General features: G+C 42.4%; 1 protein-coding gene across 1 annotated transcript in view; it reads right to left on the minus strand.

Annotated features, from left to right (window-relative positions):
• Sorcs3 (sortilin related VPS10 domain containing receptor 3) overlaps positions 1 to 27565 on the minus strand; it is a 609591-nt gene that overhangs the window by 324279 nt on the left and 257747 nt on the right. The window contains exon 3 of the mRNA XM_005063478.4: positions 8677 to 8776. Within this exon, the coding sequence (XP_005063535.1) occupies positions 8677 to 8776 (100 nt within the window). The remainder of the gene's footprint in view (positions 1 to 8676; positions 8777 to 27565) is intronic.

Genomic DNA, 27565 nt, shown 5'->3' on the forward strand with positions numbered 1-27565 from the left:
TGTTCGTGTGACCTTGGTAATGGGAGTGCAGGCCAGGGGCAAGGGGATCATGCGTTCCAGCAGCAATCACTCCGCTTGGCTGAGCTCACCCAGGGAGAAATGAAATAAAAATCATTTCTTTTCCTTGTGGCAGTGGCGGTTGTTCTCATCACTATCTGTAGCTCAGGGGCAGTGGGATGCATTTCCTGTATTGCTGTACAGCAGAACTCCAGAAGAACACAGCATCCTGCTCCTGAGAACCCTGCTAACACCGTTCTGACTTGCGATGTTCAAAAAACACAACCTGGAGGTTGGCTGAGGGCCAGGCAGCACAGAAACACTCTGGACTAGGTGTAGCCACTCCAACCCCTCACTGGTCCAAGTGTCATGGTATCAGCCTCCCTTACACAGTTCTCATGGTGTGGAGCTTCTTCCCAAAGCCACTAAGGCCCTGGTATCCTTCAACACCAAGTACTAACTCCATCCCTGAAGTATGAAGGAAGCAGAATATCTGCTCCAATGAATCACTTTCTCAACTTGCAGCTCTGAAACCCAACACACCTGCCTTCACTTCCATATTTAATTGTCCTTTCTTTCACTTCCCCTAAATTCCAAACTTCTTCCCAAGGTCTGCTCAGTTTTTGCCTCTACCTTCCATAGCTGCTGATTATGTCACAGGCTGGCATTTCCCTTCTGGGCGAATGCAGTATTTCATTCTTTTTTTTTTATGTGAGGGGAGGGGGCTCTGCGTCTGTGTGAATGTATGCCACACTTGTGCAAGTGCCCACAGATGCCAGAAGAGGGTGCTGGATCTCCTGGAACTGGGGCTATAGGAAGTTGCAAGCTGTCAGATGTGGCTTCAGGGAATGCAGCTCTGGTCCTGTAGAAAAACCATCATTTGTCCAGGAGCACAGAGAGTGCTCTGAACACTGAGTCATCTCTTCAGTCCTCCATGTTTCATTTGTTTAGAGTGAGAGACACTCTCAAGGCCCTCTCTGATGAGTGTGTCCTTCTGTACATATGTTTCTCTTACTGGTGTATGAATAAAACACTGATTGGCCAGGAGCCAGGCAGGTAGTATAGGTGGGGCTACCAGAAGAGGTGAATTCTGAGGAGAGAGAGGCAGAGAGAACTTCTTTTTAAAAGCCAGTAAAGTACAAAATTCTTAGCTGCCACTTGCCATCCAGGATGTCAGTCTTATTAATTTCCCTCTCCCTCAAGGCCCTCTCTGATGAGTGTGTCCTTCTGTACATATGTTTCTCTTACTGGTGTATGAATAAAACACTGATTGGCCAGGAGCCAGGCAGGTAGTATAGGTGGGGCTACCAGAAGAGGTGAATTCTGAGGAGAGAGAGGCAGAGAGAAACTGCCAGGCAGAGACACCATGTAGTTGCTAATGGAATAACATGCTGGAGCCTTCTCTGGTAAGATAAGGTCATGTAGAAATACATAGATTAGTAGTTCTGGGTTAATAATTAAGAGAGAGCTAGTCAATAAGAAGCCTGAGCCATCAGCCCAACTGTTTCTAATTAAGAAAGGTCTCTGTGTATTTATTTGGGTCTGAAGGGTGGCAGGAGCAGGCAGAATAGAAACTTTTGTCTACACCTCTGCTCTGGGTTTCATCTTCTGCTCCCAGTTCCAACTTTGCCCTGTGCCCTTGGCTGACCACCAGTCTGAACAGAATCTCTTCTCATGGTTTAGTTGTGCATCTATGATGCTCAGATGATCCAGGTAGGGAAATAGGACCAGCCTCTCATGTGCCATCCAGAAACACAAGCTTCCTTTCAATCCTTCTGCAGTCTAACCAGAACTACACACACACACACACACACACACACACACACATACACGCATGCACACACACATGCACACATACACACACACACTCAAAAACCTTTTTCCTTAGATTTGAACCCTGACATCTTCATAATTCTTTGTTGAAATACTCAATACACACAGGAAAACTTCAAACCAATAAAAATCAAATTTAAAACTATGGTAGACAAACATAAATCCCTCAAAAACATAGCAAGTAGATAATTTATGTTATTCCTCAAAAATGGGTGGATAATCTCACTGATTACATTTTTATTTTTAAAAGAGATAATATATTTGTAAAGAAACCCTAAAGGGCACTTTGGAATAAAGCCAGGCTATGGGTTTATATTCTTCCCATTTTCAAATAAAATGCAAAAGAAAAAAAACAGCAATCATTTTAATGAGCCTTTAAATAAATTCTTGGCTACAGCATACAGCAGTGATTTATACAGAGAACACATACATGTATTTGCTGAGAGAGGGACTTTGTGACTAAAGAGTGAATTTCCAAGAATTACTCTGACTTCTTTTTCCTTAAAGTGATTAGATGAATCAAAAGATGCTTTAACGCCCCTGCAAGGCTGGGTCACACTTGCAAAGGAAGACGGGAGCTTAAAACCGTTTCTCCTGGCAGCGGTCGCCCTCCGTGGTGATATCTTGGCCCGTGATGAGGCCTAGTTCTTTCTCTGGGAGCAAGGGAGATCGTAGTGTTTTCTGATTCTCTCTCTGGACACACCAAGAAGAAAAAAGGGCTGGACTTCACTCAGTGAGCAAACCCACGAACTCACGTCTTTGTATTTCTCCACTCCTTCCTTCACAAGTTTTCCCCACATGCCTCTCCTGGCACGCTGTTCCAGCCCTCTAGCAACTTAAGAGGCAACTTAACTTATGAGGCAAGAAAAACAAGGTGGCTGTGAATGAACAGGAGGGAACCATTTCTCTCCACCAGCACAGTGATCAGTTTCATCCAGTCAGCAGGCTGGGTTTTGAGAGACAGGGAAGAGGTGAGAAAACAGAAGGTGGTTGGGTGTCTAGTGAATGAGGCTCGACTGGGACTTTAGAAACAGCCAGTCATATCCAAGAGGTTCTGGAGGTAGTGAAAGAGTGATATCAACTTTGATTCCCCACTAGAATCATGGTCAGGCAGCAGGCTCTCTGGAAGCCTCGTTTCTAGCCTGGAATTCTGGTGCTAGTAACAGTCAATTCCATTCTCGAAGGGCAGTATAAGTGCTGTCCTCTCTTCCAAATGCCATTTTGCCAATATCAACTTCTCACATGTGGCCCTTCTCATCATCTTGAATAATGATACAAGCTGATCAGAAGAGATCAAAACAATTTCAGTACATTCTGCCACCTCAAGCCTTGAGCTCCGAGTCATCTATTAAAATTATCCCCAAAACTATTTCATGTAAGTCTCTTATGAAAATCTGACTGTTTTTAAAGAGTGTGTTGACCATCTCTGTCTACTCTTGGCACCTATTGTCCCACAAAGACAGTTACCTAGAACACTGTAGGAATCAAACACCTCTATCTGACCAGTATTCTCCTGACTTCTGTATGCACCAGAATTTGCAACTCCAGGTCTGTGTGCACGGTTGACGTGTGTGCATCTTATTTACCCAGGAAGAACTGCACATTTCTGAAATCAGAACTCTTTGCCCACCCACCCCCACCGAGGTGCTTTCCTTGAACACAAGCAATTGCTTCACCAGGACAAACAGCTTTGGCACATCCACTGTTTTCTGTACTACTCCAGCCTACGAAATACTAGTATCTGTGAGCTCCAGGTGTGACACCCTACTGCTGAGTTTGCTCATTTCCCCCAAGAATATCCAGGAGAGGTGGGTCAGGGAAAGTAGGAATCTGAGAGTTCTAAACTTCATTTCTTTTTTCCATAGGGGTTCCTCAGGTTTATCTGGAGAGTGGCATGGTGGTCTTGCATAAATGGCTCTTCAGTAACTTGACAGCGAAAGCATGCTCGTTGGATAATTCTGACTGGTAATTCACACTGCATTTCTGCAGTGGAGCCTGGGAAGTAATTATCCTTCTCACTGGTAAATCAATTAAGAATGGAATATCTCACATCTCTCCACCTCCCAGATACTGCTAAACCTCCAATACTAATGAGCAGAAAGCCTCAGGTGACCTCAGGTTACTGCAGATATCCTGACAACTGCAATTCCTTTGGGCTCTATACCTGTGGCAATGTCAGCCAGTCTCTGAGATCAGAGAGAACAAAATTGAACCACAGACATCTCTTACTGGCTTTTTTCCCACATAAATAAGTGGGCACTTTCTTGAGCCTTAGTTTTCTCATTCATACCATGGAGATACAGCTTTCAGAATCGAGTTGCCTTAGATACTATAGTACTGAACAGAGCCCAGTGCAGGGAAACTGTTAGAAGTGTCATAAAATGAAATCATGGTTCTATTCTGATGTCAGATCCACCACGCAGAGACAGACAGATAGATGGACAGACAGACAGACAGACAGACAGACAGACACACACACACACACACACACACACACTCGCACCCTGCAGTAATTAAGTCACATTCCTGGCAGTTAGACCTGGATACTATCCTTCCCATTTCCAACATTCTCCCTAAAGCTGCAGGTGGCTGCTTTTGAGCCAGAGCAATTAGACCACAGCATGCCTGCAATTCCCTATCCATTCAAAGATTCCTTCTCTGAGAGATTCATGGATGGGAACGAAGCATCTCTGGCTGGGAAATGTGCAGCCATCAGCCAGACTGTACAAAACACAGGACTGGTAAACAGACTTGACCCTGGCACCTGCCATACTGAGTGGGCCTGAGGACAAGACTCAAGTGACAATAACAAATTCTGAGGACCCAGGGATGTTTATTTCCTGTAAGAGAAAGAAGAAGCCACAGGCAGGCATTCACCAGCCTCCACCATGACAGAACACCTACATCAGTGGAGCAAGCCTTCCTCACTCCTGTTTCCACAGCCAATCCATGCTTCTTTATCTTCCAAGTGCCAGGCTCAATGACATCCTGCACTGCTGGGATTTACTAATTACAATCAGTGGCCAGAGAGACAGAATTCACATCAATTGTAGTAGGGATGCCACCATATCATTGGCCTAGGGCAATGAAAGATGTTCTAGGCATCTCATCAATTTTCTCATTTAGAATCATGGCCCCTGATATGTGAAAAGATAACATCCTATTCACGGCCTGTGAGAAATTCTACACTATAGACCTCATCCCTCAAACATTTCCATGCGCCTTATCCCTCAAACATTTCTGTAATGAGCATTCTTCCCACCAGCCTGGTCCCAGAGCCATACCAATCCCAAATAACACACAGAGACTCTATTAGTTACAATGCTGTAGGCCAACTTCCAGAGCTTCTCATTGGCTAAGTCTGTCTTAAGTATTAACCCATGACTACTAATATATATATATATATGTATGTGTATATATATATATATATATATTTCTATAAGTCTTATCAACAAGAATACCGGACTTGTGCATCCTCCCCTGCCAGGATGACATGGAGACTCTCTACAGCCTCCTCCTCAACTCCTAGTCCCACCTATCTTGCTTCCCTATTGGCCAACAGTGCTTTATTTATCAACCAATAGGACAAACATGTACATAGAAGGACTTCCCCCATCACATTTCCATTAGGAAGTTTACTACAGATCTATCACTCATGGTAGTGAAGCCTTGGGACACTGAACGGAGTCTGCTTTGCTACTCACCAGCTTTCTAGGGCTACGAGGGTTAGAGAGCACTGTAGACAAAGCTTCCCCAGACATCAACACTGTAGGATCTCAGTCATCACTGCCTGAGAGTGCTACTGAGAAACCGCACACACATGAACACTTCGGTCTTTAACTTAATGACTTACGAACTATTGAGATCTGGAAAAAGGAAAAACAACTGCACTGATAAAATTAAAAGCCAACGGTTACTTTTATGAGGAACTATATAAATAAAGGCACAATTTGCAGTTTCGCCAGGGGCAGCAGATCTCATCTGATGGATTCAAAGCCCCCAAGCAAAGCGGTGACCATCTGTTAAATAAATAACTCATTAGATGAAAAGCAAGGACTTCCACAAGATTAGCTGAAAACCCTGTTGGAGCCCACTGCCAATGAGCATGGAGAGGTGAAGATAATCTGGGAACTGAGACAACCAAAAGAATCTCGCTTAATGAAAACTGGGAAGAGAATCCAGGCAATGACAGGTTTGAGTCTGGAGACATACTTTAAAAGGAAGCTGAAAACTAGAAAGTCGCACCCCACGGTCATAACACTACAGGGTTCAAGATGAACACAGAAGCAAATGCATGTATTTCTTGATGTTGACTTGTCATTTTGCCTCAGTGAATAAAAATGAATGATTTCTGTTACAGTGAATATTCTGTCCCATGTGCAATGTGTTTGTGGCAATGACAACCAGGGGTTCCAAATATAATCAAAGTCAAATACTAACAACAAAACATAACGCAGTCTCATCTTTTCTTGGGAGAATGCTTAAAGTCTCAAGAAGCACAAAAGACTCCAATGAACATTAATTTCTGTTGCTCATTTCAAAAACAAACAAGCTCGTGAAACCGCCCTTTTGTTGGTCTTTTTCCGACCAGAGTGTAAGAAAACATATCTGCGCTTTAAATGTTTTCCCAGCAGTGCCTCCTAGGAAAACAATTAACATACTTTACTAATGTTTCTTAGTCCATGAAATAGGAATAACAACTGTTTTCTGACATAAAACACGAGACAGCTCTCCACACAGCTCTCCATGACCCAGACGTCATCTCTGGGAAGGACAAACGGAGGTGGCATTTCTATGTTCCTGACCTTCAGTCATCAGATCTATGTTCCTCCCAAACAGAAGCACCTACCTGGACATGTCCATCACCCCCATACTTCTAAGAACATCTAAGCTATGCTGCGGAGGAGTAGAGACAATGTGGCAAAGATTAAAAGTGACAAGTGTGTGACAGTTTCCAACTGGGAGCACATGTGACAGAAGAGAAACAAAACAGATAATAACAGGTATGACCTTTCATATACCACTAACAAAGTCCTTGCAAACTGTAAACCTCCATCTGTGTTATGGGGCCGAGAAGGCCAGAAATCTGTGATGAAGGGGATCCTCTACATCCTGGCCCCTTCCAGTCACCGAGGGCCCCTCCGTATTGGAGTATTTAACTAGCTTATCTTGTGCTTGTCTAGTTTCTCAAGGATAAGGAGAGCAGCTAGAGCATATGCCTACATGGGCCTCAGAGGGCTTCCGTTTTCCAATCTATAAGCCATTCTATATGAATGGTTCTTATACAATATTCTGTTGACATCTTGGGTCTCAGGGTCATGTGACTTGAAGTATTCACAATTCCCTCATGATTTATGAACATTCTATGGCAAAGGCAAGCTTCTAGAGCAGAAGTCTAGAACTTCAATCCCATTTGCAAAAGGGTTGCAATTGAAAAAGTACATTAATAATCACTTGAAGAAGTGAAATCTATGATCCCTTCCAGCTCTAACATTCTATAATTCAAATGACAAAGATGAAAAATGTGAATATAGCAACACTTTGGAACAAACCAATGAGAAACTATTCGGTTAAACCCAGTAACTGCACCTAAGCAGCCCTTCCACTAATAGAGGGGTTGGGATGTGACCATACTTTAAAGGTCTAAGAACTCTTGCATTTCCTGAACTTTAGGAATTTACATCATAACAGCACAGGCAGGAGCCAGATATTGAATTTCCTCTTCTTCCAGAGACATGAAAGAAAATGTAGTGAGCAGAAATGAGACTATATTAGGATATGATAAGCAGTGTACATGATCATTTAAGCCACAACCAAGACTATCATGTTATTGTCAAAGATTGGAAGAGCTTCACAGCAAGCAGAAGCTCAGGCCTGAGAGCTGAGACAGCCATGCTAGCCCATGTCTGCACACCTAGGAAGCCCACTCCTGAGGAGACCCTAGGGAAAAGAGGGCTTTGCAAGCCACTGGAGAATGAAAACTGAATTCCAAGAGAAAATGCATTAGAATTTTAGAGATACTGAAATAACCTTACGATCATTTCAGTTTTGATCCACCTAAGCTCTCAACAGCAGACCTTTGCTGGCTGGGGATAGATCACATCTCTCTAAATCCAACACACTGTACAGTATTTGGCTCCTAGAGCTATCTACCACTTCATGGAGTTCAGGCCCCAGCTTCCCCACATGACTCCATGGTGAAAGCCTGACCTCCTATGATTCCATCCCAACCGCCAGTCAGGAGGAAAACAGAGAACTATAGAGTTGGAAGAAGCAACTCTACCTCGGAAGCACCTGGAGCTCAAGTAGAAGAACCCAAGAACCACTCCTCCTTCCCTTGGTGGAAGGGATTCCCTGTGAAGAAACTGCTGTCCAATAAGCAAACAAGCAAACAAACAAACAAATAAATAAATAAACAAATAACCAAGCTGGCAAGAAGCAAACTAGAGGAGGAATGAACTCTAGAGTCCAGCTGGAACTGGTTCAAGCTAGGGTGTTATATAATCTCTCTGGGCTTGCTTCTTTTCCTCTATAATGGGGCAGTAATAGTTTCTACCCGACAGGTTCACTATAAGCCCAAGTAAGACTTGGGAAGGACGCAATATCATGCAGGCACAGGGGAATCCCATGCATGACCCCATAATGTCACAGGGGTTGCTGTTCCGATCATTTGTATTATTGCTGTTCCCATCAAGACTCTTGTTAAATTCACAGCCTGCTTACAGCACTCCCGGCACATAAAGCAGGCCCTCCACAAGTGGTATGATGTATTTTTTCTTAGCTCATGGCCAAAGCCACTCTTGTACCCAGAGGGAGAAGACAGGATCTCCTGACCACTTCTCCTACCTTCCTTTTGTTGGTGGGGTTGACATAGAGGTAACTGAGGACCGTCTTCAAACCCACTTTATCATTTAGTTTTTCATAGGTGGTGCCATAGTCCGTCGACCTACAGAAAGACAGGGGGACAAAACAAGAAGAGAGAGATTGTTTTATCAAACGAGGGATACCATTTAAAGGGGAGCCAGGATCCCTCCACCCAAACCTGCATCTTTGTTCCCAAATCACATGAAAGTGTTCTTCAGAGATAAAAAGCCCCATTAGTTTTAGAAGAGCAATTAGACTAATGCATCGTCTTCCTCCCGAGCTGGCTCTCCTTTGCTCCCAGACTTTCTTAGAGACCTACTTTCTTGCCCTTTGTGAAGCTGTGTGGTGGAAGAAGCTGCTGGAGACTGCCTGCCTGCCTGCCTGCCTGCCTGCCTGCCTGCCCCCCCCCACGGCTTCCTCAGTGCATCTGAATGTGGGAAAGGGCAGGACACAGTCCTCACCATCCAACCCCCAGTTCTATGTTGAGTGTGAACCGCAAGGGGGGACGCTAGGGGTTTCCACCAGAGGGGGATGGTGGGATTTTCTGCAGACATCTCACTATAGGCAACTTCACACCCCCCTCCACTGGACCTAAAGCAAAGGACTTGTCAGGAACAGGAACTGCCCAAGAGCATGTCAGGTCTGGTAGTCAAAGAAGGCAACAACAGGAAGAGACTCTGATGTGTTACATGGATACATCACAGGTCAAAAACCAAAGGTATTGAACTGGCCAGGGTGGTCCCTCATTCTGCCTGTAGTGCTATTGGCTACCTGCTCCTCCCTTGAGCCAAATTTCTAACAGATTGACCAGATGCAAAAGCCACAGAAAGGCTCGGAGGGTAAGGAGGACAAAGTAGATCAATGCATTAGCTAATCTTCTGTGTTGGCTCTTCTCTTCCTGCCCACCCTTCCCCGATCGAGAAGGGACAGAAAGCACCACACAAGAGGATTGATGAGGACAGGCTCCCTGCCACACTCTAGTCTCTGGGGCAGCCCTCTCTACACATCCCCTTCCTTTCCAGAGGCTGGGTCTCACCAGGCTTCCCCTCTCGTGTTTCAGCACCTCTTTGGTTAGTCTTGAGACACTCCCCCATCTTAGGCTTTTGAAGGGCCCAGAGGCCAATGTTCTCACTCTGCCATCAGTTGGCCTTGTGAGTGTGAGGTGCTCAATGTTCTCACTCTGCCGTCAGTTGGCCTTGTGAGTGTGAGGTGCTGAGTCTCTTACTCTCAGTTCTTAGCCTGTGTCGACACAACGCCTCTTGACTTTGGCATCCTGACAACAGAGTAGCCACCTGCCCTTGACTTACTCTTAGTGTCTCATCCACTCTCAAAGTCTACTCTGTTTCTGCCTTGGTTCATAGTTTACCCCGAGAAGCCCATGTGATGACCTTTAAGGTCTGGTGTCATAACACAGTGGTTCTAATGACCCTTTCACAGGGATACCTAAGATCATAAGAAAGAGCAGATGTTTACATTGGGATTCATAATAGCAGCAAAATTACAGTTATGAAGCAGTCATGAAATAATTCTATGGCTGGAGGTCACCACAGCATGAGGAACTATATTAAAGGGTTGCAGCCTTAGGAAGGCATACAGTTTCCCTACCCTGCTTCCCCAAACTATTCAAAATACTTCTGGCTTGAAATGCATTTCCCTATCCTACACGCACCAAAGCACACTCTGCATGTCTCTTTTCTAACTCTTTGAGGGTGTTATGATTATTTTGTGTATTTTCTGCCATCTAAACCACAAGGTAAGCTCCTCAGGGTCAAAGAACTTCACAGAGCTCCATGATACAATGAAAGAAAAAGAAACCATAAACTCTACAAATAGGGGAATCTGATTTTTAATACATTTATTTATCAATTTATTTAATATCTCAGCCTCTCTCCTCTCTTGCAGGTACTTTCCCTTCACCCAGCCCCTTGTTTCTGTCCTCCAATCCACTTGTTCCTGTTTAGGAAAGGGCAGGCCACCCATGAGTATCAACAAAACATGGCACATTAAGTTTCAGTAAAACTAAGCACCTCCCCATGTATTAAGGCAGGGCAAGGTGACCCAGTATGAGGAGAAGAGTCCCAAAAGCCTGCAGAAGAATCAGAAATCTAGTTTTTTTTCCATACCTGTAGCTCACTAATTAAATGTCTTGGATAAGCCACTTATCCTACAGGAGCCTCAAGTTTCTTACCTGAGGATAATTCAACCTCATGAAGCAATTGTGAGGATATAAAATAATAGCATAGAAGAAGACCAATGGAATCCAAAGAAGAGTAATAATAACACAAGCTAAAACTAGGAGGTCTTATTCATTTCACCTCCCTACAATAGGTACAAAACATGGTGTTACCCATTACATATACTTCACCTGCTCACTAAAGAAAAGCTTAAGTATCTGAAGTCCCTCCCGAGGCCACCATCTCCACATTTGTATCAGTTACAGGAATATTGATCATCAGCCCCACAAGAAGCGGACTTCCCATGCTGAATCTCAAGCCAACCGCAGGCACAGTGTGCAGTCACTCCCAGTCTGCCTCTTTGCCTGTATCTCTCAACATCAGCTCCATCTCCACGTCTTTATGACCCTTCTCCCAAATCAACCAGGTAGCAAGCATCTCGTCCCTTTGCATGCCAGTGTGTGGGTCATCTGTGCATTCTAAGAGTCTTCTGCTTGGGGGATGCTTTCACCCTCTTCCCTGACACCTAGTCTCCATGCGGTTAGGTCAAGCCCCACCCACTCAGCTCTGTCTGCCTCACGCTTCGCTGGAAAGGATCCATGTCAGGCACACAAATCAGCTTCATTTTCTAGACCTCGTCTTTGGAAATGTGGTTTCCACCGTCCTTACCGAGCCCATCATTAGCCATTTGCTCCTCATGGCTTTCTTCCTGGATTCATTTGAACTCTCCTATCGTGTCCCACATTTACCACCCTCCCTGAACCAGCCATCACTATTTCCTCTTAATAACTTTGTCTCCACCTTTCAAGCCTAACTCTAATTCTGTCCATCTTATAACTTTCCTACAGGGAAATTCACCACAACCCCTTTGTGGCTTTTCTTTCATCTTTGTGTGTATTTCTTCCTATTTTTGTGCCTGCCCCATCCTTTCATTTTCTTTATTACAGGACTGCTTCTTTGACTTGACCTCCCTGCGGGCGAGCAGCACTTCACGTACCAGCTGCGATGCCCCTGTATCATGCCTGGAACGATGCAAATACTAAATGAACTGGTTTGTATTGGTTTGCTTTGTGTTTATTTGTGAGTGAACTTGTCCAGACCTACTCACAAAATTTTAATCAACTGCTAAGGCTTAACAGTAACTCAAAGCACAGCCATCCTCCTAGAAATCATACCTGATGCTCTGGATGCTGGCATGGCTGTCACAGATGGCTGAGATGCAGCAGTGCTTGGTACGAGGGAAGGACCGGTTTATTCACTCATATTAGAATCAAGGTTAAACACCACATCAGCCTGTCACCCCAAGAAGCACTGCTCTCCAAGGCAGTGTAGCCGACAAATTACGACATCCAAAGGCTATAAGATGCATGCTTTTATTAAACATTAAAAGAAATAACTTGATCTACACTCCTTTCAGCATAAAATCAGCCCTGTGTAGGAAGAGAGCACTGGCTATGGAGGCTGGCAAGGCAGACATTACAGCTGAATCTAAAATGCGTACAAATGAATGCATTGCCCTAGATGAGACACTTCCCTAAGCCCATGGGAGAAAAACAAAACAACAAACAAAAACACTTTCACTTTCATCTGACAGTTGTTAAAATGATGAGGCCACTTTTACTGAGGACCGGTGCAATGAGCATGAGGCCAATTGTGATGGAGTTTTGCCGCAGGAAAGGCAGGGAAGAGAGATTTGGCGAGATTCCAAAAGCAACAAGGAAAATTGGGATTGATAGCCAAGAAGTAGAGTGAGGATCAGTGGATGGAAATTACAGAGAGGGCAGGGCAGTTCCTTGCTAAACAGACTTAATCAGATTCTTGCGGAAGGCTGGCCAAGGGGATCAGCTATAACCCTGGGATAGCAGAGTCCACAGAGGAATTCCTGTAAGTAACCAGCTGGGATTCTTGCTCAAGTTGGGTTCCCAAGAACATGCTCAAGGCCAAGGTCTTATTAAAACATGTCTCAATGGAGCTGCACGCAAATGGATGAAGAGAGACTATTTTCCCGAGTCCCCCTCTGTTATTAACGTGAGACATTTAACTCAGACCATTGTACACCTCCTTTTAGACCTTAAATTTTATTATCACAACAACCTAGTTCTGTGCTGCTTTCCAACCAGAGGCTTTCACCATCCTATCTATAATAAGCATCTTGTAAGAGCTAAAATCTCCTGGCTCCCTGCATGACTGATGTCACAACAAACTCCCTTCCAGAATCCAAATAGCCCTCATCAAAGGCAGCATGTGTGGTACCATGCAGCCTCTCCTTCTACACACTGAAAACAGATTCACACTGACTTGCACTTTTTCAGAAGTGGCCGCTGAGAGAAGGGACTTCCTAACAAAGGATGCTCTCTACAACTCAGCTTCCTCTAGGCCTCAGGCAGTTTCTGCTCATTCGAGCTGACAGACAGAAGTACCCTCCTGGAAGGTACCTCAAGTAGCCAGCGAGTATATCGAATCAAAGGTGCCCTTGACTCTGACCTTTCCAGTGTGGCCTTGACCATGGTGTTCTGTAGTCCCACTTGGCCTGGGGAGAGTGCAGATGGCGGAGAGGATGTGGCCTTCTTGCCAGGACAGCTGTGCCTGCAGAACTTGCTCTGGCAAGAAAGCAAACCATCCTGTATCTTGGGGCTCCAGACATCTGCCAATGGGAGATGGCATGTCACTTAGAAACAGTCTCGTCTTGGCCCCCCAAAGTCAGGTTCTCAAATCCAGATACTAGCATCACAAAGCTGAAGTGTTACAAAACACTAAAACCAGGTCATATGTGCAGAGAGCGGCACTGTGCCAGCCTGCATGATGAATAGCTAACCTAGAAAGCGGTGTGCGAGATGTGCACAGACGCAGAGCTGTTGCTACTGTGTCTAAGCTCGGGTGAGTCCAGCCGTGCTTCAACAGGGGGCTGCATTGGGGGGTGTGGGATATCCCCATTGTCTCTCATTTGTTCTATACATTTTCATTACTTGCTTCTAACACACAGAAATGTACAATGAGTCCATAATCATATGGCAACTACTAAAATAACTAATTATATTTATAAACAATGGATAGCATTTAGTGTTATTACACTTGTAAAAGTGTGATGATCTGTGGCTGTGTTATGTGTTTGCGTGGATGTATACACGTGGGAATGTGTATGCAAGTGTGTGTCCATGTGTAGTGGTCGGAAGTCAGTTCTGAGCATCTGTCACTCAACCACCAGATTTTATATATGAATATATATATATACATTATTTTAGAAGCACTCTTATCAATCCCCCCATTCCCTCATCCTGCCATCCTCCCATGTCCCCACCAACCCCCCAACCCATCCCACACACACTCCTCAGGGATAGTGAAGCCCTCCACGGGGGACCATTGAAGTCCATCACATAATTTGGGAGAGGGCCCAGGCTTTCCTTCCCATAACTGGGCTGCAATACTATCCCTCCATAGGGAATGGGCTCCTAAAGTCCATGTGTGCTGTAGGGATAAACACTGGCTCCACTGTTAGAGGTCTCATAGACTGCCCAGGCCTCTTAACTGGCACCCACATTCAGAGGGCTTGGTTCAGTCCAAAGCTGGTTTCCCAGCTTTATGACTGGGGTCTGTGGGGTGTCACTAGGTCAGGTCAATTGTCTCTGTGGGTTGCTCCAGCGCCTTCTTGGCTCCTTTGCTCATTTCTCCTCCCTCTCTGCAACTGGATTCCAGAAATAGAACTCAGTGTTCAGCTGTGGGTGCCTGATTTTGCTTCAATCAGTTACTGGATGAAGGCTCTAGGAATGGCAACCAAGGTAGTAATCAATCTCATTATAGGAGAAGGGCATCAAAGGCAGCCTCTCCACCACTGTATAGATTCTTAGTTGGGGTCATCCCTGTGGATCCTGGAACATTTCCCCTTCTTTAATTTCTTTCTCTAAAGAGTCAAAGTTCTTACTATACCAGTCTGCCACTAGTTTGGCTAGTATTACCCAAAGATATTTTATGTTGTTTGTGGCTATTGCAAAGAATGATTTCTTTCTCTGATTTCTGTCTGAGGCCATTTATTTTCTGTATATAATAGGGCTACTGATTTTTTTAGTTAATTTTGTATCCTGCTACTTTGTTGTTGGTGTTTATCAACTGTAGGAGTTCCGTGGTAGAGGTTTTCAAGTCACTTATGTAAAATATCATATCATCTGCAAATAGTGATTCCTCTAAAATCAGGAACAAGACAAGTCCACTCTCTCCATACCTTTTCAATATTGTCCTTGAAGTTCTAGCTAGAGCAATATGACAACAAAAGGAGATCAAGGGGATAAAATTAGAAAGGAAGAGTTCAAACTTTCACTATTTAAAGAAAGAAATTAAAGAAGACACTAGAAAATGGAAAGATCTCCCATGCTTTTGGATAGGTAGGATCAACATAGTAAAAATGGCAATCTTACTGAAAGCAATATGCAGATTTAACACAATCCCCATTAAAATCTCCGCACAATTCTTCACAGAACTTGAAAGAACAATTCCCAACTTTATATGGAAAAACAAAAGACCCAGGAAAGCCAAAACAACCCTGTTCAACAAGGCAACATCCAGAGGCATCACCATCCCTGACTTCAAGCAGTATTACAGAGCTATAATCCTGAAAACAGCTTGGTACTGGCACAAAAATAGACAGATAGACCAATGGAATCAAGTTGAGCACCCCAACATTAACCCATAGACATATGAACACCTGATCTTTGACAAAGAAGCTAAAGTTATACAATGGAAAAAAGAAAGCATCTTCAACAAATGATGCTGGCATAACTGGAGGCTGACATGTAAAAGACTGCAGATAAATCCATGTCTATCGCCATGCACAAAACTTAAATCCAGATGGATCAAAGACCTCAACGTAAATCCAGCCACACTGAACCTCTTAGAAGAGAAAGTAGGAGGCATCCTTGAATGAATTGGTACAGGAGACTGCTTCCTGAACATAACTCCAGTAGCACAGACACTGACATCGACAATTAATAAATGGGACCTCCTGAAATTGAGAAGCTTCTGTAAGGCAAAGGACACAGTCAACAAGACAAAAAGGCAACCCACAGATTGGGAAAAGATCGTCACTAACCCTATATCTGACAGAGGGCTGATCTCCAAAATTTACAAAGAACTTAAGAAGCAAATCTCCAAAACACTAAAGGATCCAATTAAAAAGTGGGCTACAGAACTAAATAGAGAATTCTCAGTGGAGAAGTATAAAATGACTGAGACACACTTAAGAAAGTGCTCAACATCCCTAGCCATCCAGGAAATGCAAATCAAAACAACTCTGAGAGACCATCTTACTCCTGTCAAAATGGCTAAAATCAAAAACTCCAAAGACAATTTATGCTGGAGAGGATGTGGAGAAAGGGGAACACTCCCCCATTTCTGGTGGGAGTGGTGACTCATACAGCCACTTTAGAAATCAGTATGGAGATTCTTCAGGAAAATGGGAATCAGTCTACCACAAGATCCAGCATTTCTACTCTTACCCAAAAGATGTACATTCATACAACAAGGACATCTGTTCCACTATGTTCACAGCAATATTATTTGTAACAGCCAGAACCTGGAAGCAACCTAGATGCCCCTCCAACTGAAGAGTGGATAGAGAAAATGTGGTATATTCACACAATGGAGTACTATTCAGCAGAAGAAAACAATGGAATCTTGAAATTTGCAGGCAAATGGACGGCACTAGAAGAAATCATCCTGAATGAGGTAACCCAGTCACAAAAAGACAAACATGGTATGCACTCATTCATATATGGATTTTATAAATTAACCAGGGAAGTGCCAGCATACAATCCCATTGCCAGTGAGTCTGGGAAACAGAACCTTCATCCAGCGACCGATGGAAACAGAGGCAGACACCCACAGCTAAACACTGAACTGAAGTCCTGGAATCCAGTGACAGAAAGCGAGAATTGATAAGCAAAGGGGTTAAGACTGGGCTGGTTTAACCCACAAAAACAGTTCAGCTGAACAAGGGGGTACTCTTGGACCCCAGATTGATGGCTGGGTAGACAGCATGGGACTGATCCAGACCCCCTGAATGTGTGTGTCAATGAGGAGGCCTAGGTAATCTAGGAGGGTAGTAGATCAGTATCCCTGGCATACAAATGGATTTTGACTGCACATCCCACAATGAGGGATGCTCTCTCAGCCTGGACTCTTGGGGGAGGGCCTAGGCCCTGCCCTGGATGAAATGTCCAACTCTGGAGATCCTCCAAGGAGGGTCTTACCCTCCCTGGGGATCAGAGTGGAGATTGGATGGGGGGACTGGGGGTCTGTTGGGGGGCTGGGGAAAAGGGGAAAGAGAGGGAGCTTGGATTGACATGTGAAGTAATCTTGTTTCTAATTTTAAAAAAAGAAAGTTTGACTTCTTCCTTTCTAATTTCTATCCCCTTGATCTCCTGTTGTTGTTGTCTTATTGCTCTAGCTATAACTTCAAGGACAATATTTAATATATATGGAGAGAGTGGACAGCTTTGTCTTGTTCCTGATTTTAAAGAATAAGTTTTTCTCCATTTAGTTTGATGTTGGCTGTTAGTTTGCTTTATATTGTTTTTATTATGTTCAGATATGTTCCTGTTATCCCAGATCTCTCCAAGACCTTTATGATGAAGGGGTGTTGGATTTTGTCAAAGGCTTTTTCAGCATCTATTGAGATGATTATATGTTTTTTTTCTTTTTCATTTTGTTTATATGGTGGATTACATTGATGGATTTTAGTATGTTGAAACATCCCTGCATCCCTGGGATGAAGCCTACTTGATCATGGTAGATAATTTTTCTGATGTGTTCTTGGATTCGATTTGCCAGTATTTTGTTGAGTATTTTTGCACCAATGTTCATGAGGGAGATTGGTCTGTAGTTCTCTTTCTTAGTTGTGTCTTTGTGTGGTTTGGTTACCAAGGTAACTGTAGCATTGTAAAGAGTTTGGCAATGTCCCTTCTGCTTCTATTGTGTGGAACAATTTGAGGAGCACTGGTATTAGCTCTTCTTTAAATTTCTGGTACAATTCTGTACTGAATCCATCTGGCCCTAGACTTTTTTTTTTGGTTTGGGAGACTTTGATGACTGCTTCTATACATTAGGGGTTATATGTCTACTTAAATTCTTTATCTATTCTTGATTTAATCTTGGTGATACCTATCCAGAAAATCTTCCATTTCCTTTACATTTTCGAATTTTGTGGAGGACAGGTTTTCAAAATATGACCTGATGATTCTCTGGATTTCCTCAGTGCCTGTAGTTATATCCCCCTTTTCATTTCTGTTTTTTTAATTAGCATGCTCTCTCTCTCTCTCTCTCTCTCTCTCTCTCTCTCTCTCTCTCTCTCTCTCTCTCTCTCTCTCTCTCTCTCTCTGACTTTTGGTTAGTTCAGATAAAGTTTTGTCTATCTTGTTGATTTTCTCAAAGAACCAACTCTTGGCTACATTGATTCTTTGTATTGTTTTCATAGTTTCTACTTTTTTATTTCAGCCCTCAATTTGGTTATTTCCTGGCATCTACTCTTCCTTGGTGAGTTTGCTTCTTTTTTGATATATAGCTTTTAGTGTGACTATTCTCCAGTTCCTTCATGTGGGCACTTAGTGCTATGAACTTTCCTCTTAGCGTTGCTTTCAAGATATCCCATAAGTTTGGGTATGTTGTGTCTACATTCTTCTTGAATTCCAGGAAGTCTTTAATTTCTTTTTTTATTTCTTCCTGGACTCAAGTATGGTACAATTGTGCATTGTTCAATTTCCATGAGTATGCAGGGTTTCTGCAAAATGTGTTCTTATTGAATTCTAACTTTAAACCATGCTGATCTGACAGGGTACAGAAGGTTATCCAATTTTTTTTGTATCTGTTGAGGTTTGCTATGTTGCCAAGTATGTGGTCAAAGAAGGTATATTCTTTTGTGTTTGGATGGAATGTTCTATAGATGTCTGTTAATCCCAATTGGGTCATAAGTCCTGTTATTTCCTTTGTTTCTTGTTAAATTTCTGTCTGGTGGTCTTGTTTAGTGGTGAGATTTGGTTGTTGAAGTCTCCCACTATAAGTGTGTGAGGTTTTATATGTGATTTGAGCTTTAGCAATGTTTCTTTTACGAATGTGGGGGCCTTCATATTTGGGGCATGGATGTTCAGAATTGAGACTTCATCTTGATGAACTTTTCCTGTGATGAATATGAAATGCTCTTCTTCATCTCTTTTGACTGATTTTAGTTGAAGTCTAACTTGTTAGATACTAGGATTGCTGCACCAGCATGTTTCTTGGGTCTATTTGATTGGAAAATCTTTTTCCAAACCTTTACTCTGAGGTAACGTCTATCTTTGACGTTGAGATGTGTTTCTTGTATGCAACTGCAGGATGGATTCTATATTCATATCCATTTTCTTAGCCTGTGTATTTTTATAGGCAAGTTAAGACCACTGACATGGAGATATATTAATGACCATTGATTCTTGATTCTTGATTGTTTTGGATTTGTTGGTGGTGGTGTTATTGTGTGTGGATATCCCCCCATTTTTTCTTTAGGTATTTGGTAAAGTGGGATTATCTATTGCCTATGTTTTTGTGAGTGTAGTTATCTTCGTTGGTTTGGAGTTTTCCTTCCAGTACTTTCTGTAGGGCTGGATTTGTGAATATGTATTGTTTAAATATGGTTTTGTCATGGAATGTCTCGTTTTCTCCATCTATAGATATTGAAAGCTTTGTTGGGTATAGTAGTCTGGGCTGGCATCCATGTTCCCTTAGCATTTGTAGAACATCTATCCACGGCCTTCTGGCTTTCAAAGTTTCCATTGAGAAATGTGGTGTAATTCATTGAGGTCTGCCTTTATATGTTAGTTGGCCTTTTTCTTTTGCTGCTCTTAATATTTTTTCTTTATTCTGTAAGTTTGGTGTTTTTATTATTATATGGCAAGGGGACTTCTTTTTGTGGTCCGGTCTATTTGGTTTTCTGTAAGCTTCTTGTACTTTAATAGGCATATCCTTCTTTAGGTTGGGGAAGTTTTCATACTTAGAGCTGTATTTCTTTACCTTCTTCTATACCTGTTATTCTTAGGTTTGGCCTTTTCATGGGGTCACATATATCCTGGATATTTTGGATTAGGGATTTGTCCGACTTGTGATTTTCTTTGGTTGGTGATTGTATATCCTCTAGTGAGTCTTCAACACCTGAGATTCTCTTTTCCACCTTTTGTATTCTATTGGTTATACTTACATTTGTAGTTCCTGATCATTTACCCAGCTTTTCTATTTCCAGCATCCCTCCTCATTCTGTGTTTTCTTTATTGTTTCTATTTCAGCTTTCAGGCCTTGACCTGCTTGAATTGTTTCCTTCACTTGTTTGGTTATTTTTTTCTTGGCTTTCTTTAGATTCTTTAAGAGATTTATTTATTTATTTATTTCTTGAATTTTTTGGTTCATGTTTTCCTCCACTTCATGTAATTTTTTGTTTGTTTTTTTCTTCTATTTCTTTAAGGGTTTTTCTCCTTTCCTCTTTATGGGTCTCTATCATATTCATAAAATAATTTTTAAGGTTCTTGTCTTCTGCTTTATCTGCTTTGGGCTTTTCAGGTCTTGCTGGAGTGGAGTTCCTAGATTCTGGTGGTGTCATATTGGCCTTTCTCTTGTTGGGTACGTTCTTATACTGTCGTATTCCCATCCCTTCTTCAAGTGGGTGCAGGTGGTGTCTCTCCCTCTCCTCTAGTCTCCCGGTGGTGCATTTGGACCAAGACTTCGATGTGTGCAACTCTGGATGGTCTGGCCTCTTCTGGTATTCTCCTCACTCAAGCAGAGGGCATAGGGGGGCCAAGACTCAAGTGGAGGTCAGGGAGAGGGCAGAGGGAGGAAGGCGGGCCAAGAATGAGTTGTGACTGGACTCAAGGTGGTCCTTCTTGCCAGAGTGGGTCCACTCTTCTGGAGAAGCAAACCCAGAAAGATCCAAGTAAGGAATGATGGCGAGAGTTGGGGCCTAAGTAGAGCCCACACTCACCTCAAGCAGTGTAACCACCAGACTTTTAAAGATAGGGTCACTCACTGAACCTAGAGCTCACCAATTTTGTTAGATTGAGGGGACAGTGAGCTCTAGTAATCTCCTTTCTCCATTTCCCCAATGCTGGGATAATAGATACCTGCACCAACATTAAACTGTTGATGAAGGTGGATGAGCTTTAAACTTAGGTCCTCATAGTTGTGAGCCTACTGAAATATCTCTCTATCCCATGCCCTTACATTTTAACAAGTGAAATCACAGTAGATATGCTTTACTTCTTTTCCCCAAGGTTAAGATATTGAGATATACATTTGTTGACATACCCAGTCATAAAACCTTCATTTTAATTGCAGTATAGCATTCTGCTCACAAATATATCACCATCCACTTCATCATTCATCTATTTAGAAAGATTTCCTCCTTTTTCTTTAAAAATCTCCTATACATGAATGGGGATGTATCTAAATTAGAATACTTGCCTAACATGAAGAAATCCTTGGGTTTAATTCCAGCACCACATAAACAAGTATAGTGACTTATGTTGGTAATCCAGAATTTCTAGATGTGGAGGCAGGAGGATTAGAAGTTCCTCCTCATTATCCTCAGTTTTTGAGGTCACCCTAGGATATATGAGACTCTGTCTAAAGAAAAATAGGCTTTATATCACAAAAGACTCTAAAATCCAATACTAAAAAGGCTAGGTAAGTAGAATCTCAAGTTCAAGGCCAGCCAACGTTACACAAAAAAATTCAATCTAAAAAATCTAGAACATAAAGAAGAAGCAAATAAGGTCTGCAGTTATAAGCAATGCTGTAATACACACTGCTGGGCACATTTACTATGTCTCAGTAGACCTCTTCACAAGGAACCATCAGTTTATGCTATCAGCCACTTCTACCTTGCTAATTACTACCAACATTTCCTCCAAGGAGGCTTTATCTCCAAAGAGACACTGCTCTTAGCCTCTCAACCTGCTCAAGGAATTGCATATAATCTAACTGATTAAAAATTCCTGTCTCGCTCTACAGCTTCTCAGAAAGCCTTGGCCTATAAATGGTACATTCTGAAGACTTGCCCCAGCCTGACCTACCATGCACCAAGGCTTTGCCCACAGTAGCAACAACAGAGGTTGAAGGATGAACATGGTATGCCCTTTATCCACCCAGCAAACTCCCACTGGTAAACATCTGGAGATGTTAGTGGCAATCAGCATATGACCTGTTATTGTGAAAGAAAACCACATCTAGTGTAATTCCATCAGCTTTCCAATAGAGCTGAGCTTTAGGCCAGCAGCAGCTCCCAGTGCCAGGCTTAGACACAATATGAGCAGACTTCCAGAGGCCCTCAGCCAGTTCACAGTGGACACCACATAATGCCACATTGGAGAAGTGCACACCATATAATTCTGCACAGGAGAAGCTCAATGGTCTTTCTACCCCATCCTCCACTTCCCTGTTGCTTACACCTCATCCCTTCCCCCACCCCATCCCTCTCTTCCTCCAACCCTTGAGTTCTGCAAAACTGAGAGATCATTCTACACACCTGGGGTGCCGCCCCTCTTCCTCTCAATGATCCCATTGGCATTTAAATGACTACAGAGGACATCGTTCCTCTTTCTCTTAGCAATGTTTTCTTTTTGTTTCTTCACATATCTATCATTCATCTCAAATTCTTTGTGTCATTTCTCCATAGATTCAGATCGAGTTCATGATCTGTTCTCTGTAACAGGGCCAGGTAGCAAGTGTTTTAGACAGAGGGAGCCTACCTCTGACACAATTACAATGGTCACTCCTCCTATGGCTCAACTTTTAACTTCCTATTTTGTGTAAAAGCTATAAACATCACCCTGAAGTTGTATCATTTCTCGGGCTAGGGTTGCAGGTAGACACTATCCAGATGCTGGGCAGTAGCTGAAAGCTGCAGCTGTCAGTTAGTGAGAGATCATTCCAGGATAAGACAAGGCAGTGTTTTCTCGATGCTGGGTTTTGGTGGCTTTCAACTTCTGATGGGTTTGTTGGCACAAAATCCCAAATAAAGTCAAGTAGTTTCTGCATGGAACTCTAACCTTGCATTTGAGCAGAAGTCCAATACAGACTTAGGAAGAATGAGGCTGTATCTACAAAAGCTGGACATATTTGGTTGACTCTATATTTGGTTGTGTCAGAGGTGGGCTCCCAGAACCTAAAACAGGTAGCTGAAACACCAGCCAGTCCTTATCTTTATCCACCACTCCTAGGCTCCCATTCTGATTTTGTTTCCAAAATAACTTCCTCAGACTTCTGTGAAGATGAATGTCCTTGGTTATAGTTTCACACCTGACTACCACATGTGGTCAAATACCTGCCCTACATGATGTTCAATACCTTGGTAAACTGCCACCCCTTGCTCTCTTTTCCCTCTCTCTCCCCCTCTACCCCCTCTATCTCTGTCATGGTTGTCATTCAGACCTCCTCTTTTCTTGTGGTGACATATTGTTCGTTATTTATTAAAGCCACTGGAGAGCAAAATAGCAAAGCAGCCACACTAGTTAGCTATAGACTTCAGTGGTGGTAGTACACACCTTTAATCCCATGACACAGGATGAAGAAGTAGACAGATCTCTGTTAGTTCAGTGCTACACTGACTACATGAAATTGATCCAGTCCTGAAAGACTCAGCTCACATAAAGGTGATCCCAGCACTTGAGATCACATTCCTTTAATTCCAGCACTGGGAGGTGGGGTGGAGACAGGAGGATATGGTTAGGTGGAGAAAGGAATATAAGTAGGAGATTTTGCCTCTGAGTATTTGTGGAGACAGGATTGCCATTTCAGCTGTGTAGAGGTAAGATCTACTAGCTTGGCTGCTTTGCTTTTCTGATCTTCAGCTAAAAGCTTGAGCCTCAATATCTGTCTCTGGATCTTTTATCTTTCATGTTACATTTTCTGAGAAAATCCAATCTTGAATACACACTAATAATTTCCTATATTTGAAGCCCACACCTCCCTCTACATGTGTAGCAATAAGGATCAGGAGTTCCCTACTTACTCCTTGAATGTTCACATATACTTTTGTTCTTTCCAGAAATCATTAAATGTTGCTTAAAAGGGAATAAAATATGGGAACTTTTTTTAATCTTTATAAGTGCAGAGTTTGGCTCTGCACAGTGAAAAGGTAAAGAGCAAAGGCAAGTGGTTCAATCACCAACAGCTGCAGAGTCTCTGCTATCTGGATCTCAGCTAAGAGGAAAGGGCAGTGCAGATTCCACGGAGAGGAGTGAAAAACAGCCTAGCATCTAACAAAGAACCCAAACAGCAGTGCATTTAATTTCAGTCATCTGATATTTAACAGAAGTGCCAGAAAACACACACAGGAGAAAAGACAGCATCTTCACCAAATGGTGCTGGGAAAACTGCTTACCCACATGTAGAAGAATGAATCTAGACTCCTATCAGTCACTCTGCACAAAAATCAACTGCAGATGGAGAGGAGACCCAGTGTGAAACCTTAAATGCTGAAACAGCTAGATGAAAACATAGGCAATATTCTAAAGAGATAGGTGTAGGGAAGATTTTTTATAGGATTCCATTCTTCCAGGAGTTGAGGCCAAGCAGTGACAAACGTGACCTCATAAAACTAAAGAGCAATGTAAACAATTGGAAAGTACAGCAATAGAGACAATCAAATGCAGAGAAAGCCCAGAATGGAAAAGAATCCAGGGCATATAAAGAACTCAGTAAACAAAGTTAAGAAACCAAGTGACACAATTAAAAACAATGGGTTATGGATCTGAACAGTGAGTTCACAAGAGAAGAAATAAAAATGGTTAAGCAGCATCTCAAAAACTGTTCATATCTTACAAATTAGGGAAATGAAAATTAAAACTACTTTGAGATTTCGTCTTACCACAGTTGGAAGGGATAGCCTCAAGAAAACAAGTGACAACAAACACTGGCTAGGATGTAGGGAAAGAAGAAGCCCCATTCCCGGTTGGTAGGGTTCCAAACTAGTACAGTCATTGTGAAATCAGTCAGAACTCTTAAAAAGCTAAGTACAGATCTACCATATAACCCAGCTACACCACTTCTCACTCTTGGGGGTATGCCCAATGGATGCAACACTCTACTCCACAGATGCTTGCTCAGTCATGTTCATTGTCACTCTGTCAAGGAGAACTGCTAACAGGGAGCAGAAACAGCCCAAGAGAGAGAAGTGTGTTGCACTCAACAAAGATAAAAATAATTGAAGATCTGAAGAGCACTTTGACATCAGACATGGAGATGCACAGTTTGGAATTTGCCCAGCTTATTTTTGGTCTGGTATTTCCTCGCTATGCTCTTTTCTTACATTTTGAAAGGTAATGTATATTCTGTGCCATTGAATGTTGGAAGCATGTGATCTGCTTCCTTAATATTGATTTTACGGGGGATTACAGTTAAGAGATTACATGTCTCTCAGAAGAAACTTCAAACTTTGGACTTTTAAACAATGTTGAGACTGTTACAGACCGTGGAGACTTTCGAAGTTGGACTGAATGCATTTCTGCCTTTTATTATAGTTACAAGCCAGTGTGGGCCAGGAAATGGAATGCAGTAGTTTGAATAGGTATGGTCCCCATAGTCTCATGAATTTGAGTATCTGGTCATAGGGAATGGCACTATTAAGAGGTATGGCCTTCTGGAGTAGGTGTGGCATTGTTGGAGAAAGTGTGTCACTGATGGGGCTGGCTTTGAGAACTCATATTCTCAAGGTATGCTGAGTGTGGCACAGAGTTGTCTCCTTTTGCTGCCTGTGGATCAAGATGTAGAACTCTCAACTCCTTCCCCAGCACCAAGTCTGACTGCATGCTGCCATGTTTTTCACCATGACAGTAATGGACTAAATCTCTGAAACTGTAAGCCAACCCCAATTAAATGTTTTCCTTTGTAAGAGTTGCCATGGTCAAGGTGTCTCTTCATAGCAATAAAACTCTAAGATACTAGTTCTGTCTATAAAATGAATTCTAAGCCAGCTAGGGCTATAAAGTGAGACTTTATCTCCAAAGAAACTACATAAACACACATATATACATAATACATATATGCATACACACATACATACACATATGCATACACATACATAATACATACATACACACTCACACATATATACATACATACACACATACATACACATAATACATACATATATGCACATATACATACAGATAAGTATAACTTATATGCCTCATCAAAGAAGCCTCTTTTTGCAGCAGAGACCAGAACAGGAAACCACAACTGGATAGAATGCAGAGAACAAGTGATTCTGACTGTGGGGCACTCAGTCCCAGCTGATACATCTTCAATAAAACCCCTTCATAAAGGCTCAGGGAATATGTTGGAAGAGGGATTGTAGTCAGTCAGAGCCAGAGGACCAGGGTTACATCTTCTATATGTGACAGGAAAGCTATACACATGAAACCTCAGCAATATACTTGCATAAACAAGCTCTGAAAAATAGAACCATTCCAGCTGACATTCCAGTGTGCCTGAGGAAACTGTCACAAGGACCCAGCCCTAGTTGGAGGCAAGTAATGACTGCTGAGAAGGACAGTAAGACTTCTCCAGGAACAAACCTCCTGAGAGGTTACAGCGTGTCAAGCCGTCAAGCCTATAATCATATACATATGAGCAACCCTAAACAGACTCATCAGGTTGTATTTGTAAATGTATGCATGTGTACACTGCAATAATAACTAGAAAATAAGAGGCTATGAATTTGAGAAGGAGTGGGGTGAATACAGGAGGAAGTGGAAGGAGAAAAAGGAGGGAGAAAACGGTCTAAATGACAAACTCACATATGAAATTCTTAAAACATAAAACTTAATATCATCTTAAGGTAATTAAAACATAAAACCACCAGCAGTTCTTTTATTGCACAGGATTATTTTACCTATCCTGGGTTTTTCATTTTATCTTATGAAGTTGAGTATTGTTCTTAGGAGGTTTATTAAAAAATTGTATTGGAATGTTGATGGAGATTGCATTTTGGTAAGATTGGTTTTGGTAAGATGCTGATTTTTACTGTGTTAATCCTACTGATACATAAGCACAGAAGATTGATCAGGGATGTCCTTTTGTGTATGTTTCTCTTATTGGTTAATGAATAAAGCACTGTTGGCCAAAAGGGCAGCAAGATAGGCAGGCCAAGGAGATGATAATTCTAAGAAATGTAGTCAGAGTCAGTCACCATATAGGATGCCAGAGGAGTAACAAGTCCGGACCCTTCTCCAGTAAGCTAAGACTACATGGAAATACATAGATTAGTAGTTATGGGCTAATAATTAAAACAGAGGTAGCCAATAGAAGCCCTAGTCATCAACCAACAGATTTACAATTAATATAGAGTCAGAGTGTTCATTTGGGTCTTATGCAGCTGTGGGACCAGGCAGGCAGGAAGAACCATCTGTAATAGGAGATCTTTCCATCTTCTGATATCTCCTCCAATTTCTTTCTTCAAAAACTTGAAGTTCTTGTCATACAGGTCTTTTACTTCCTTGGCTAGATTTACCCCAAGAAATTTTATATTGCTTGTGGCTATTATGAAGGGTGTTGTTTCCCTGATTTTTTCCTCAGTTCTTTCATAGTTTGCACATAAGAGGGCTTAGGTATACAACTCTTGGGCATACACCCAAAGGATGCTCAGTCATACCACAAGGACATTTGCTCAACTATGTACATAACAGCTTTATTTC

This window comes from Mesocricetus auratus, unplaced genomic scaffold, assembly GCF_017639785.1.
Source record: "Mesocricetus auratus isolate SY011 unplaced genomic scaffold, BCM_Maur_2.0 Super-Scaffold_4256, whole genome shotgun sequence".
Taxonomy (NCBI): Eukaryota; Metazoa; Chordata; class Mammalia; order Rodentia; family Cricetidae; genus Mesocricetus; species Mesocricetus auratus.